At 41.3% G+C, this 16,228-nt stretch overlaps 3 protein-coding genes across 4 annotated transcripts in view; all 3 read left to right on the top strand.

Annotated features, from left to right (window-relative positions):
- Nucleotides 1-16,228, top strand: part of LOC146634600 (protein NLRC3-like) — a 720,577-nt gene that overhangs the window by 456,654 nt on the left and 247,695 nt on the right. The gene's annotated exons all lie outside the window — the stretch shown is intronic.
- Nucleotides 1-16,228, top strand: part of LOC146634607 (protein NLRC3-like) — a 73,573-nt gene that overhangs the window by 15,939 nt on the left and 41,406 nt on the right. The gene's annotated exons all lie outside the window — the stretch shown is intronic.
- On the top strand, nt 14,621-15,220 carry LOC146634609 (stonustoxin subunit alpha-like). The gene has a single exon (XM_085378222.1). It carries the CDS (start codon nt 14,621-14,623, stop codon nt 15,218-15,220), a length of 600 nt encoding a protein of 199 aa, XP_085234348.1.

Here is a 16,228-nt window from a genome sequence, read left to right as displayed (position 1 = left end):
CAATTGGCAGGCTCAACTTAAATAACAAAAGACAAATCAAACAGCCAGTTTAATCTCAAACATTCATCCAATCAGCCATACACACAACATACAGCATAACCCTGTTGTCTTAGCACATAATAAGTTTTAGTTCTCATGTAACTAAATGTGTGCCATGGTAAAACTTCTTCACACACCAGAAACTCACAATCAGCTCACTCAGCTCACTCATTTAAGACCTCTCATCAGCATTCTGCTTTCTCCTCTATGATGCAACCATCTGTCCTCCTATAATATTCAGTCCACTAGTCTATGTATCACTTTCATCTTACTAGTGACTTGGACAAGATGACAAACAGAATCTCATGCTTAAGATGCTGTCTGGTCTTCATGAGTATCATTTATGTGTAAATGCATGTAGGGTTAGTATAGTTAATGCATTTTCAGTATGTTTTTGTGTTCTTCTCTCATCACACTTTCATTATTCTCATCACTGCTTAAAACAACACACATCTCTCTCTGTTTTTTTTTCTTTAACTGTACTTTTCTCCAAAACAGAAAATAGCATTACAGCTGTTTCAGACTTAGAAACACCAAACACTCTTCGTGCTATCATTCATCCACACAACTATTTTATTTCTTTTTGTCCACTGGGCAGGTGACCTGCAGAATCACGTCTGCCCCAGCTGGATACCTTTCACACACACCATGACGTCAGACACACTCACGGACTGGATCAGGAGAAAAACTTTCTTCATCTTCACACTCTGTTACAGAAACACCATATGTTTTTTTTGTTTGTTTGTTTGTTTTGTGTCAGGGATGGATATGTAGTTGTAACGTTTGTGTTCACTAACTTTACTTTCTGTTTCCTACCCTGCCCAGTCTGTCTTGGACTCAATGCTTCTCCCAATGTCTCTCCATACTCAGCCTCTGCTCTCTCACGCTCTTCTCTGGCTCTACTTTCTGCTAACATTCTTGCTTCTCTCCTCTTCTGAACCTGCTCCAGCCACAACTTAGCAATTGCTAACTGCAATTCCTTCCTCTGCTTCGCTTTACCTGTTTTACCAGCTACACTTACAGCTATTCTTTCTACCAGCATTTTACACTGAACTTCCACTAATGTCCCTTCAAATCCACATTTCTTACGCCAACAACCTACATACTGCGTACTGCCTGGTAAAAATTTCTCCATAAATTTTAAATCTCCTTCTAAGGCAGACTTACACATTTTATTCTCCATTAACAATCAGCCACACTCACGCAGACCACGTCTGGCCCGCACACACACACAACATAGGCCTATCGCTTGCGTCTGCACGCACAGCTAGCGCTCTCTGTTGAAAACTCTCTAACGCCCCATATGGCGGAGAATTCAACCTTCGGACACTCTCTAACGCCCCAAATGGCGGAGATTCCGGACTCCTTCACGGCGGAGACGCCGAACCTAGGTTATCTCCACGCCCCAAATGGCGGAGAACTCTCTACGCCCCAAATGGCGGAGAAGCCTGCGTCTCTCTCACGCGGCTAGCGCGCTCCCGGACACGTTTAACGCACAGCCCATAGCCGCTCTCTAAGGCCTTCTGTACTCACTGTTTGTTTACGTTCATGGGAAGAGCCTCTGGATCCCGTCAATCGTCATCCATCCCGAGGGGAGGTCAGGAGCAAACTTCCCGGCCTGGTGGCAAGCCAAAAACATCAGGGCTTTACGTCAATCATCCCAGACGTTGCTGTGGCGTCCTCTCCCTCTCCTCGGTGGATGCAATGTGTTAGGCTCCGGCTCCGAAGGACCAAATAAATGTTGGGTCTGTGTTTCCACAAACCCCGCTAATTCTAGAGACTTATTCATCATGAAGAAAACAAGACAGTCGATCGATCCATTACTTGCGCAAGGGAGGCCTCGTCTGTGTCCAGCACGACAATGACCCCAATGGTGGCCTCCTCTCGCTGCCTTTTATTGACAATCTTCAAACAATAGTTTACAAAGCACCTCCCCTTGCAACCCCCCTTTGGTTACATAGACAAGGCACTGTATGTAAGTGTGTGTGTGTGTGTGTGTGTGTGTGTGTGTGTGTGTGTGTTACCTCCTGCTGACCAAAGGGTCATAAACCCAGGAAGCTTACATCAAAAGAAACAGATCTTTCAGATAGGATGTATCTACAATAAAACCTCCCCCAGCACAGAGTGGTTGGAGAGGTGGCCAGGATCAAAGGAATGGCTTTGATCCTACTGCTTGAACTAAGACTGTACAAATTTAAGAAACACAATGGCAACATTCAACAATTAGACTTAACAGTAACACCACCACTTTACTCTGTTCTACCTGTCACATCATTTTATCAGGAAACAAATATGCTCATGTTTTTACTATGTTTGTCTTGAAGATGTAAGAAGATCACATGGTGCTTTTTATTATTGTGTTGGTTTGTTTCCTGTCTCTTGGATGGAGCCCAGCTGTGCGTGGCCCCTGGGCCTGTGGTCAGAGTGTGTGCTGGATAATCCGGCCCAGGATGAGGCCAAACTGACATGGGATGAAATGTCTGTCACATAATTGAGCTTAGTGTAGTTTCATTTCTGCACAATTTAAAAACAACCAAAACTTTGTTCTGTCTTTTCTATGTTATACTGTAGACTTTCTTTGATACTGTGTCCAAAAGGAGCAGCTTTTACTTTGAAGGGGAGGCGTCTCTGTTTCCTCTTCAGGTTGGATGATGGAAGCAAATGAGTGTGTGATGTTCTTTCAGTGTTGCACTTTGTAGACGCTCCCTGAGCACTGGTCTCACAGCCAGCTGCACATAGAGACCAGTGTTGTTAGTCCAGGTCAGAAGATGACTTGTTGGAATGAAAATGAGCTTGTAGTTTGTCTGCTTTAATAATGTGACTGGAAAAAGGTGTTGGACTTCAAATATGTCCATTTCTTTCACACTTCACCTTTAAAAGTGAAGCCTTGTGGTTCCTGGAAGGAAAAACACGACTTTTTCAAGTCTTTGTCCTGTTTTTATGATAAATGTACGACTTTAATGTGAAACATTCAGAATTTTTTCTCTTGTTGTGTTTGTTTGAAGCTGCTTCCTGTTGGCTTCAGCTGTTTGGAGTTTCCATTTTCTAAACTTCTACATTCTGAACCTTCTTCAGCTCTGAACAGATGATGAAACACTGAATGATTTCAAGCTCACACTTTGTCTAATAAACTTACATCTTTCATTCTTTATACAGATTGTGGGGCTGTGGTTTGTCAGAGATCAGCTGTGATTATCTGGCAGCAGCACTGAAGTCCAACCCCTCCCATCTGAGACAGCTGGAGCTGAGCTGGAACAACAAGCTGCAGGATTCAGGAGTGAAGCATCTGTGTGGTTTCCTGGAGAGTCCAGGATGTGGACTTGAAACTCTGGGGTCAGTAAGCATGTTTTAGTTGTGCTGAGATGAATATGATGTGAAAGTTGTGCTGACACTAAACTGCAGACATCAGGCTGATATTATACTGATCCACACTGAGGATCTTCATGGTAAAGTCTGTTTTCTTCTTCTCTGGTTTAGTCCATTGACTGCAGCAGAACAATGTTCACATTTCAAACCTTCAAAGAAGAAGAAAAATCCTCCACTGGATAATTCACTGTGAAACTCTCCAACTCTTCATTCCACCTTAAAGTCTGTCTGACACTGAAATCCAAAGCAAAATGTGCGTTTGCTTTACAGACAGCAGTCCAACACAAACATACATCATCCAAAACACAGTCCAACATCCAAATCTCCTCCACTGCCAGCATGAATGATGGGAAAGAGAAGGAGGAACACTCTGACATTCAGGGTTAGAATGAGTTTCATGAAGCAGACTGTGAAGATCAAAGCTGCATTAGAAAGCTTACATGAATGAATGAGTGGACAGAAGTGGACAGAGATCATCTGAAGCACTTCAAAGGCTTTAAATCAGCACATTTCTCTTTATTCTTTATCAACTCTGTTAGTTTCTCTCAGTTTTCTGTGGAATGAAGCTAACAGCAGGCTAATAAGATGCTGACCAATAGGTTTCTATTAAAGGTTGTAATTTGTATATGAAAAAGTGCTTTGGCTCAGCAGGGATCAGCTTACAGGTAGAATACAGCTGCTGGATGGGATTAGCATGTCATAGCTATCTACCAAACTGCTAACTGGGGGATTTCAGGCCATCTATGGATCATTTTTGCTAACTGTTTATTCAGCTTAGGCTCACAGGGCTGCAGCCTGTGCCCTAGCTGTCATAGGGCAAGAGGCGTGGTCCACCTGCACAGGTGAGCAGTCCATCACAGGGCCAACAGAGAGAGACAGAGAAGCACTCTCTCACATCCACACCTACAGCCAATTTAGAAGCACCAATGAACCTAAGCAGCATTTCATTGGACTGTGGGAGAACATCCAACCTCCACAGAAAGGCCAACAAGCTTCAACCTACAACCTTCTTGCTTTAAGGCACTAGTGCGAACCACTTTTCCCCATTTCAGCCCAAATCCTGCATCTTCCTGTTTCTGACTCCAGGCCAGCTCCACTAATACTTTCTCATCAGACACTGCCACCGAGTGGAGGAAGTCTTAGTTCCATTTGAAGCTTCAGATTACAGTTAGTTCCTTTACAAAGAGGTGGAGGTGGTGGGGCCACAGCACCATCATCACTGAGTGCCATAGGACACTTAACCTTTGTTTCCATATGCTGGGAACTTCCTGTTGTTCCAAGGAGGACTGGAAAATGTGTGAAAATCTCCCAGTCAGTTCCTCACAGCACACTTCAATCATTTCCCTCCCACAGCATCAGGACCAGGGCTTTTTCTCTCTTTGGTCCCACTAAGAGATTTCCACACAAACACCTCATCAGTGGGACTCTCAGAGCTACCAGCCCTTTGCTACAATCACAAAGCTCTTCATTGAAATCAACGATATCAAAGCTGGAATCAAATGAGTCCAAGTCTTCTGCTGATTCAGCATCACATTCATCTTTGCTCCTTGTTCTGCATCCCCACCATGGACTTCATTCCTTTCCAAGCCAGCCTTGAGTGTCCTTTATTCAGCTCATCCTCTGCTTTACTTTTACACCTGATTTTAGCTGCTTTATCTCTCTTTCAACAAGTTTCTGTGCCTCAATCTTTTTCTTCTCTCCCTCATAACAAGACAGCTTCTTCTGCCTGAGAACATGTTGGAGTGATTTACTAATCCAGGGCTGCTTATTGGGGAAAATACTTCCTGTTTCCAAAGTAATCCCCATTTTTCCCAGAAAGAAATGTAAGTAGAAATCGATGATCTAAGTGAGAACATGAGCCTTTAAAAAGTCCCAGTGGGTGCAGTCAAAGCAGTCCCTCAGTCCCAGTATAGAGTCTTTGGTCCAGACTGGAACAACTGTGTGCCCAGTTTGAGCTCTCTTCAGTCCTGTGACCTGACAGACCCAGAGGGGCCATCACATCACATTTAGAAGCTCCCCTAATGGAGCCACAACACATGTCCAACACTTAGTCTGTCTTGTTGGACCAACTGGAAGAAATGATTCAAGGACTTAGTCACAGAACAGAGATTCAAATCTCCAAAATCCAACTGGCTGCATCAGGACATATAGTCTGAAACTCTGCACAGTTTCCTGTTTGAAGCTGCTTCCTGTTGGCTTCAGCTGTTTGGAGTTTCCATTTTCTAAACTTCTACATTCTGAACCTTCTTCAGCTCTGAACAGATGATGAAACACTGAATGATTTCAAGCTCACACTTTGTCTAATAAACTTACATCTTTCATTCTTTATACAGATTGGTCGACTGTGGTTTGTCAAAGATCAGCTGTGATTATCTGGCAGCAGCACTGAAGTCCAACCCCTCCCATCTGAGACAGCTGAACCTGTGGGGAAACAACCTGAAGGATCCAGATGTAAAGCAGCTGTCTGATCTTCAGCAGAGTCCAGACTACAGACTGGAGACTCTGGAGTAAGTAGAGTGATGGAGTGAGTGGGTGGTGCTGTCAGCAGTATTGTACTAAACACAGTCAGTATGAAACAAAGATCCAGTGTTTCCTGTAAAGCTTCAGCTTCTCAGTGAAGCTGTGAGAGGAGAATGGTGACAGGCTTCAGGATTGGACACAAACACTTCCTGTTTCTGACCTTTATGGTCACCATAGTAACGGCTGACACGCTCAGATCAAACACTGTCAACAGCCAATCAGCTCTCTGAACAAAGCAGCACGCAGACCAATGACTGCATTCATTTCCAAGTTTAAAGCAGTGAAGAACACAGTCTGTAGGTGAGGAAGAATTTAGTGAGAGCAGATGTTTGGATGGAATTCCTCCAGTTAACAGCTGGAACCGTCCATCTGGATTGTTGGGCTTGTTGTTGGGGTTCCTACAGAGCTCAGAGTGGACACACCAAGGTTCTTCTAATGAATGAAAGTCCAAACTCAAACTAGGAGGGAAAAACATTTTCATCAACTTCAATAAAAATCCAAAGATTAGAAAAAGTGAAGCAACAATGAGTCCTAGTACAGTCCCAGCACTGAAGTCCCTGCTGCTCTTTATACTGGATGTGCTGCATCACTGACTGACAGCTGATGAAGAGTCTCTGGAAACACTCGTTTATCTCCTCTGCTCTTCCTTCTTCTCTCTGCAGGTGGAGGTGATGATGGTAAACAGGACGGTGTGTGTGCTGAGAGAGGAGGAGCTGTGTCCTGATGATCCAGAGAGGTTGAAGCAGCAGCAGCTTGTGTGTAGAGACGCTCTGACTGGGCCATGTTACTGGGAGGTGGAGAGGAGAGCTTCATCCAGCAGTGACTGACAGAGGAATGAGAAGAAGTGCAGATGACTGTCAGTGCTGCAGAGTGAACTGCTCTGAGAACAGCTCCACTGTCAGACACAATGTAGAGTCCAGCATCATCCCTGTGTGTCCCTCTGGATCTGACAGAGGATCATCAGTGTATCTGGACTGCTCTGCTGCTGCTCTGTCCTTCTACAGTCTCTGCACAGTCTCTGTCTGACTCTGGCTTCAGACCCTCCTGGATCAAACTGTGGAGCAAGGAAATTATTTTACTGCTATTGTTAAATAATTGTCATCATTACCATTGCATTAATAATATAATCTGGAGTTCATATTGCATTCAGGGGTTGAACAGTGTGTGTCTTTCAGAAAGGCTAAAAGTAACAGGACAGGAAACAGGCTTGGAGAGTTTGCAGAAGCAGGAAGTTATTTTGAGCAGCAGGCTAAGACGAGGCTTTAACAATGTAACAGATAGCTTTAAGATGGCCTTAAGATGTTATGCATACAGTTATTATGTTGACCTTGTATTTCAGGTGCAGTTATGACTATTTTATACACAATGCATATCTGTGCTTATTAAAGAGTTGGAGCTCGGTCAATTAATTGGGGGTTGGAAGCTTTGTTCGGCGCGATGTCCGGACAATCTATTGTGCAAGTGACTTGGAGCCATAGAAGGAATTGCAGTACATGCTTACAAAACACTTAGATATCAGATCATTTTATATTAAGCTTTTAAGTAGAGGTTCTTGGTTAAAACATTTATTTAGTAGAAGACATACATATAGTCTCAGTGAGCCTCTGGTCTGGTGAAAGGTCAGAAGTGCAACAGGTGAATTGAGAAAGAGCATGTGAGGTCGTGACACACACACATGAGTTAAATTTATTTAGAGGAGAGATTAGTCATGTCTGGTTGTAACTGCAAAAGTGTCTCGGTAAAAGAGGAACCGTCCTTGTTGTCTCGGCAAGAAAGAGGAACAATTTACTTTAAGACAAGAACGGAAAGTACCAGCCATGAAAATAGAAGATGATCTTCTGGGTTAAAAGCCATTGTGGTGTTGATCTGATCTATGTATAAAATGTATCTGTGACGCATGAAGGGGCGTCAGTAAATCAAACCCTGATGCTATAAAATATCTGTTCATGCTTTGATTAAGTTGGAGATCACTTGCTGTCGGCGTACAGAGTGTTCTTCCCGCACGTGTGTATTCATTAAAATCATTGTTTGACCAAGACCTTCTGGACCATGGGTGGTTTGTACTCTCCCTCCTCAATTGTGAACCTTAACAAAACTCACCTGGAAAGACTTTCAAACATCACTCAATAGATTTGAATACAGAATATATTTGATCTATACTGTAGATGTACTGTAGAGTTGCAGTTTGTCACTTGTAAATACAGTCTGTGAGCAGCTGTGAGCTGAAAGATCTTTCTAGAAACAGGAAATGTTTTCACTCTTCTGTTGCTTTTTCATATATTTCCACAACATTAATATTGATCCCACCTGTCTCACCTGTTTCATGCTTTTATACATAATAACAGGACACGTGTGATCTGAGCGCTGCTGTGGTTGCTGTGCTGCACGTCTTCATTTAGATAACAGAGACATCTAGTGGTTCAGAGGGAGAACTGCAGGAGGTGGAGCTGTGTTTTAGCATGGAAAACTTTTTATCTTTTAGGCGCAGATACAAATATGACAAGTATCAGTGTGAGATACAAAAGGTCACATCAGTCAGCAGAGGGAACAGTGATCACACAGCAATGTAAGAATAGAAACATAACAGTGAATCTGGACATGTATACAGAGGGAAGCAAACAAACAGGATGTAACACTACATTAAAGCCACAAATGGGAAGAAAACAAACACAAAGGAAAATATATTTGATCTCAGGAATCCAAATCAGATGCTTTAGAGCAGGGGTCGGCAACCCTGGGCACGCGTGTCACAGCTGCCACGTGAAGGGTTAACTGATGGCACGACCATAGCTGGACTGGCCATCGGGCATACTGATGGTGATTTTTCATTTTTATGGGCTGATGATGTTTTTTTATTTTTTTCTAACGGTATAAACGATGGAAGGTGGCGGATTGTCCGGATGCTGGTCGATATGTAAAAATAAGTCAGTTGTTTGGTGGTGGCTATGGCGGAGCTTCCACAGAGGCAGCAGGTGGATGAGGGAAAGGGGAGGCAGGAGGAGCAGAGACCCGAGGCGGCCGCCGGTCCGAGTGTCAGGTGAACTGAACTTCAGGTAAGAAGTTATGACCTGCAGTCTGTCTGGGTCAGATATAAACCAAGTTTAGGTGCAGTTTATTTTCCTTGTGCTGACTTTTTACAGTCAGTTACAATAACTCATACTGTGTACTAGCTAGCATGACGGAGTTTCTATACAGCTGGGTGGTGCTATGATGTTACTGACAGTGAACTTTACAGTGGCTGCAAAAGTATTCGGCCCCCTTGAACTTTCCCACATTTTGTCACATTACAGCCACAAACATGAATCAGTTTTATTGGAATTCCACGTGAAAGACCAACACAAAGTGGAACGAAAATCATACATGATACCAAACATTTTTTACAATAAATAACTGCAAAGTGGGGTGTGCATAATTATTCTGTCATGGAAAAACACACTGCCATCAACTGTTTTGTTTTTGTCAAAATCACTGTAATATAATCACTGTACCTTTATATACATGTGACTTATATTAATGCTGCTGCCCTCTTGTGGCTAAAGTGTAATTATGTTCTTGTTATTAGGGAAAACATTTGAGAGTAACATGAAAAATGAGACAGCACTTTGGCTTTAGCTTAAGAAATCCTCATTTTTATGTCATCAGTTATAGTTGCATGTATTCATTATCATAATTTAACCTTTAATATTGATGTCTTACATTTATTTTGAGTAAATTAGCAATTTTATGGTATTTATATGGTTGTATTAAATTAATACATCACTAATGAATTAATTATTTCAGTAATTAATTTAAAAATGTACATAATCAATTAAATAAATATATTAATAATAAATTATCCATTAATTTCATTTAAAATGTTTCATTATGTGTTTATATACAATTCAAATTAGTTAATTACATATTTAATCAATTATTGGTTTGTTTTCTATTTTGATTATTTTACTGACACATTTAATGAATTATTTAATGATGTATTTATTTAATTCACGTTGCTACTCCTGGCCCTGCATCGCTGTTCATAAATACATTTTATTTGTCAGCTTCACCCATCAAAGTCAGGGGGCGGGGTTAATGCTGATCAAGTCAACACCATTGCTTTGGTCTGGTGGGCGTTCTTTTAGTGGGCTTTTCTGTCACGGCCTGCGTGGCAGACTATGATGAGTGGAAGGAGGACCCAAATGCTGGACTCTTTGATGAGGTCAGTGCGTTTATTTACAGTGATGCAAAATAATCCAAACAACAATAAATCCCCAGTGCGTTCCCGACTCTGACATGTCCTCTTGCCAGTGTTAGTGTTCTTTGTCTCCGCTCCTCAGTGTCTGAGCACCCCGTGCTCGCTGCCCTCTCGTCTCCACACTCCTCCTGGGGAATAACAAAGAGGCAGCCGTCAGCAACGCCACAATGCGGCAGACTAACCTTAACTAACTCGCCAAGAGACTAACGTGAAGTTACGCAATGATCCAGCATCGGAGACAGCTCCACCACACTCCTAAGTAGCTCCTCTGACGAGGCTTGATCAGCTGCAGGTGTGAGTAATTCTCCTCCGCAGGTGTGGCCAGGCTCCTGGCTGACACACTCACACACACACCTAGATACACAAACATGGAAACAGGAGACAGCAGCACCAAAAACACACATGTCCATAACTTCTTACAGGCCCTGGGTCACCCAGACCCCGGTCCCATGACAATTCCTCAAAACTAAGTAGGCCTACACACCAGGGTTTGGACATGTGTGGACCCAAACTATACTTACACTTTACCCTTTTTTGTGTGTCACCAAATACACTTTAATATCTTCTAGACAAGAATGTAGTGGCACAATCTTTAACCTCCTAAGACCCAAACTCCTCCGTGGCATTCATTTTTAATTTCTCTTTGATATTTGGGCTGATTGGGACCTGATGAATGTAAAAACAAAGAATTACCACATTTTTTGTTTCTGAGAAAAATGAGAGCCACATATGAGGATATTTGTCTAAAATTTTGATAGCACAGTGGCAGTGTAACATCCTCGTAAGTGGATATCAGGCCCTTGTAGAGCAAAATGTCGTATTTTGGTCTAAACAACCCAAATTGTGATGTCCACATATGTGGACGCCAGGTCCTAGGAGGTTAAATATCTGCTCACTTTGTCAAAATGAACCTAATCATCTCTGATGAATTCAGTGATGTCTGCCAGCTCACCTTGCAAGTGGTCGAGCTTATACCGCCGACAACGCGGCCACAACTTGTAAACCCCCTGCTGACTATCAGCTCTGGAGTTATTTATTTATGTTAGTTTCAACTGTTCCTGCAGAAAGTAAGCACGTGTTACTGATAAAAAGTCCAATAGAAGCAAAGTCTAAACTTTGAAAACAAAAAACAAAAACCTGTCTGATTAAGATCTGATGTTTGGGGGGTTTCAATAAGCAGTGTGACCCGTGTATCTGCATCAGGGGTGGGTTTGATTGTCGATTTATCGATTAAAATCGATTCTCGCATGGATAACGTGATATCGATTCATTAAAATCCTGAATCGATTTTTAATATAAATTTATTTTGGCCAAAACGCCAGAATCTCAGGTTAAACCTCCCAAAGTTTCAACAACCACCAAACAGCTAAAACAGTAAATGAGAGCAGGAACACGGATTCTGCACAAAGACGTAAACACAAAGCGCGGAGCCGCCGACGCATCAGAATCAGTGAGATGTGACTTTCTCACCTGATGGCACGGACACGAGCTGAAAGCCGACAGCTCGCTGATTCTGATGTTTCGGCGGCTCCACGCTTTGTGTTTACGCCCTTTTTGCGCTGATTCTGAAGCTGCAGGTTTGATCTCTCCAAACAATATTGAGTAAACCAGCAGCAAAAGAAGCTCCAAACTACGCTTCACATAAACATCGTCATGAATTCCCTCTGATTGTTTTGCTGCCACCAGGATAAAATCACACTTCATGCACAGCTCTCTCTCTCTCTCTCTCTCTCTGTACTTCTAGAACAGTTTCCTGTTTTCTGCATTATTCGCTTGCTTGTTACGCACAAGTCTACCGTTCTTACAGCCTGTCGGCCGCTGTTTTTTTTTTCTTTTGCTTACTTCTGAAAACAAAGCCTCGTTTCTGCCGTTCAATACTGAACAAATTTAAACTTTTTAAAATGATGCAAAATTGCAAAATGCTCAGCTGTGTCTGTAATCAAACCTCTGTAACTTTGCTCTGCTTCACATCAGCAGCATCAGGTAATGTTCATATGTTCATTAATGGTTTTCTTTTGTTTTTGATGTACTGCAGAATATTTGTATAAAATCCCAGGCCAGGAAAACCTTCATGTTTTTCTGTTTGATCCTCAGCTACTTTGACACAAAGGCCTCTGCTGTGATGCTCACAGCTTTGATAAAGTCTGGCAAGTGTCAGATTTCTTTTTATAGATATAAAAATATAGAAATGTACTGATGCATGTAGTAACTGTTAGCTTTAACTGTACAAGGCTTGTTAGACATAATGAAACACATCGTGCAGATTTCTGGATGTTAGACTATAATTTTTATAATGATTATTAATCTTGAGTCTAAAAAGTCAGTCGAGTATATCCAGGATATCTTTCTGTTAACTGGATTCACTGACACTAACACTGGGACCAGGATAAGCGGTCGCATGAAGCTGGTTATCAGCTGACAATCTTATGATTTAATTAATTTAATTAAGTTATTTAATTTTTCTAATTTTTCCTCTACATTTCCCCTGAAATGAAGGGATTGTGTTGAACATGCTTTAGTTCCTCACATTTTTCTGCATCTCTTTGTTCAACCCCCTGAATTAAAGCTGAAAGTCTGCACTTCAAACACATCTGAGTTGTTGCATTTAAAATTGATTTTAGTGTATGTACAGAACCAAAATCAGAAACGAAGTTCTCTCTGTCCAGATATTTATGGACCTAACTGTATAATCTATACAGCACGTAAAAAATGCTGTAAATAAAGAAGTCTGTGAAAATGTGGCGCTTAAGGTCAATTTAAACTGAAGTGATATAATCTTCTCCCCACAGTTTGAGTTTGTATTGTCTCAGCTGCAGACAGACTATGATATTAATATTATTAGTTATTAATATTATTAGTTATAAAGGACACCTTCCTGCCTTTAGTCTTATTCATGATGATTATTAGTCGTCTTCTAATGTCCACAAGTCTGTATGATGTGTTTCATAGGTTCTAACAAGCCTTTTAAACTTAAGTTACTGCATTGCTGAAACACCAACATCTGCTTATTGAACAAAACAAAAACAACCAAAAGACCACACATCTGATTTCATTTTAATTTTAATAGACTTCCAAAGATTATACCAGATAACTGGCCTCAGAATATAATTGAATAAACATGTTTAAAAACGATAACCTAATCCTGTCTTGACAGGCTGAGCTCTTCAGTATCCACCAACAGCATCGTCATGCTGAGTCAGACGTTTCTGCTCCTGCTGGAAATACTCTTCCTCTTTCCACTTTGTACCAAATGTTTTTAAATGTTAGTTTCAATTTAAAATTAAAGATTAAAAAAGTGTAACACATATAAACATCAGATAATTAAGACAAGCGAATGGTTCAGTTCCACATGTGCTCCGCTGACACATTAAACTTCAGTAAAATGATGCAGTTATGAAACAACTTTAATCTAAAACAAACTGATTTGCTCAGGAGCAAAAACAGTGAAGTCAGTGACTGTAAGTGAGTGAGCTGTGCTGGTGACTGGATATCAGATTTCCAGTCATTAGAGCAGATAAGTGGCAGAACTATATTACTGATTTAATTTAAATGCAAATAGCCCAAATCCTGATTAAAGCATCAGGTTCACTTATAAAGTATTCTGTAGTTATCTTAGTGTCCATCGCCCTTCCCAACATGGGAATAAAGCAGCTGTGAGAGAATTAAACATGAATGAATCAACGGTACGGAAGTGGAGGAAGCAAGAAGAATGAGCTGAGTAAAGTTTGACTCATGCGACATTTTTGTTTCGCTTAATGCGCCTTATAATCCAGTGAGCCTCATGGTCTGTAAAATATGGTGCATTTGCAAATTATGTGCACAATATTGGAACTAAACTATTTTATATTGACAAACAGCGGCCCACATTAAACTGTGACTGTCACCAGGTAATGTGGGCGTGTTTGCTGAATAAGCAGCAGGTGTTAAACAGCTGACAGGTGAACAGGATGCATGCAGGTAAACTCGAGGGCCCTTCGAGCTGATCGGTGGTGTCGTGAGGAGAATTTCAGCTCATTATTCATGTTACAGAAACACAGAGGTACGAGACCAGGCAGAAGACTTTCTGATTATTTGTTTTTAGTTAAAATAATTCCATTGTTGTCTAGTGATGGTGTGGTAAAGCTCTGTGAATGTGTCCAATTTTTCTGGCTTTGTTGCTTCACCCAAAGGCAGATCACACAAAGTTTAACTGCTTATTATGAAGAACTGACATCTGCTGGTCATTTAATGTTCAGCAGCACTGCTGTGAGAATACCTGTAGGACACATACCAGTGGATATGTGAGCACATGCACAGCTGCAGGGCTAGAAGGGCCCAAATGAATTAAATAAATAGATTCTTAAATAATTAATTAAATGTGTTATTAATTGATTAATTACATTTATTTAAAAATCATTAAATTTTTAATTAATTTATTGTAAATGTTGGAAATGAAATTATTTGGCATTAAATCAATGATGTATGTATTTAATAAGTATTTTGAACTTAGATTCCTGTCAACTCACAATCGACACAAACACAGTGAACACAAAGCTCCAACTGTCTGACAACAACAGGAAGGTGACACATGTGGAGGAGCTTCAGTCACATCCTGATCATCCAGACAGATTTGATGTTTGTGAACAGCTGCTGTGTAGAGATGGTCTGACTGGTCGCTGTTACTGGGAGGTCGAGTGGACGAGGAGGGCTCGGATGTCAGTGAGTTACAGAGGAATCAAAAGGAAAGGAAGGAGTGATGAGTGTGTGTTTGGTGGAAATGATCAGTCCTGGAGTCTTTGCTGCTCTGATCATTATTCCTCTGTTTGGCACAATAACAGAGAAACACCCATCTCCTCCTCCTCCTCCTCCTCTGTCTCTAACAGAGTAGCAGTGTGTGTGGACTGTCCTGCTGGCACTCTGTCCTTCTACAGAGTCTCCTCTGACTCTCTGATCCACCTCCACACCTTATTCACTGAACCTCTTTATCCTGGATTTGGGTTCTGGGATCCATCGACTGGTTTCATGAAGGGTATTTCAGACTTTTTTGGCACACTTAGGTATGAATTGACTCTTTGTAGTTAGTCTTACCTGTTAGAGAAACAGTTCAGTCTGTACATGTCTGTGTCTTTCACTCAGAAACACATGATGAGATTCATGGATTCAGTCAGTTGATGTTTTAAACTAAATGATTCACAAATTATTATTCAACACAAGTTTGGTGAGCAGCAGGGCTCATCCTGCTTTTTGTTTTTGTGCATTATAATGATGAAATAACTTTGTCATGTCTGCGGTGGCCTTTGGAGAATTAAACCATCCTGTAGAAACTAGATATAAATGTCATATTTTCCAACATTGATATTTTTCTGTGTTTCAGACGACAATGAAAAGATAAAGAACAGTCTGTAAATCACAAGTTATCAATTCAAATGATTATTAAAGCCACAAGAGAAGCTTCCTGTTATTTGTACCACTCACCTGGTCATGTGATCCAGCTGTGCAGCCAATCATAACTGCCATCACTTTCTACTTTGATATTTCCATGGTGAATGGACTGATTCTTGTTTAACACGTTCATACTCTGATGGATGCATCGGAGAGGGTTAGTGTCTTGCTCAAGGATACTTTGTGTGCCAGCTGGAGCAGTCAGGGATTGAACCACCAACCTTCTGATCATTAGATGCCTTGCTCTGTCTCCTGAGCTACAGCCATCATCAAAGCTCTTTCTTAAATCCTCTCTGAGAGGAGCTCAAACACGAGGAAGAGACGAAAGTGAGGGAAGAGAGTGGACTCATTAGTAAAATGAAAAACAGCCAGCGTTGATGTTTAAGACAAGTGAGGTAACAGAAACACTATATATAGCAGCGGTCACCATGGCAACATCAATGTCGGTTGCTACGTATTGTACTGATCCTGATCTGTGAGCCTCATATCAGGATATGCTGTTGTTTGTATTTGTTTGCATTGTTACCATTTTTGTGTCTTTTTTAACAAACTACTTTTATCTTGCCATCGTTTGTCAGAGAGTCAAACTACATTTGGTTCATCTTTCTACAATAAAAACATTTCTTCATCTTAATTATTGTATGTGCA

This window comes from Diplotaxodon limnothrissa, linkage group LG3 (assembly GCF_057381915.1).
Source record: "Diplotaxodon limnothrissa isolate DT_005_m linkage group LG3, D_limnothrissa_male_GT1.1, whole genome shotgun sequence".
In the NCBI taxonomy this organism is placed as follows: domain Eukaryota; kingdom Metazoa; phylum Chordata; class Actinopteri; order Cichliformes; family Cichlidae; genus Diplotaxodon; species Diplotaxodon limnothrissa.
This window is presented reverse-complemented; position numbering and strand designations above follow the sequence as displayed.

What these genes read in the sequence shown, in the direction of transcription:
- LOC146634609 (XM_085378222.1), top strand. Translation starts at nt 14,621, where the DNA reads ATGTATTTAATAAGTATTTTGAACTTAGATTCCTGTCAACTCACAATC.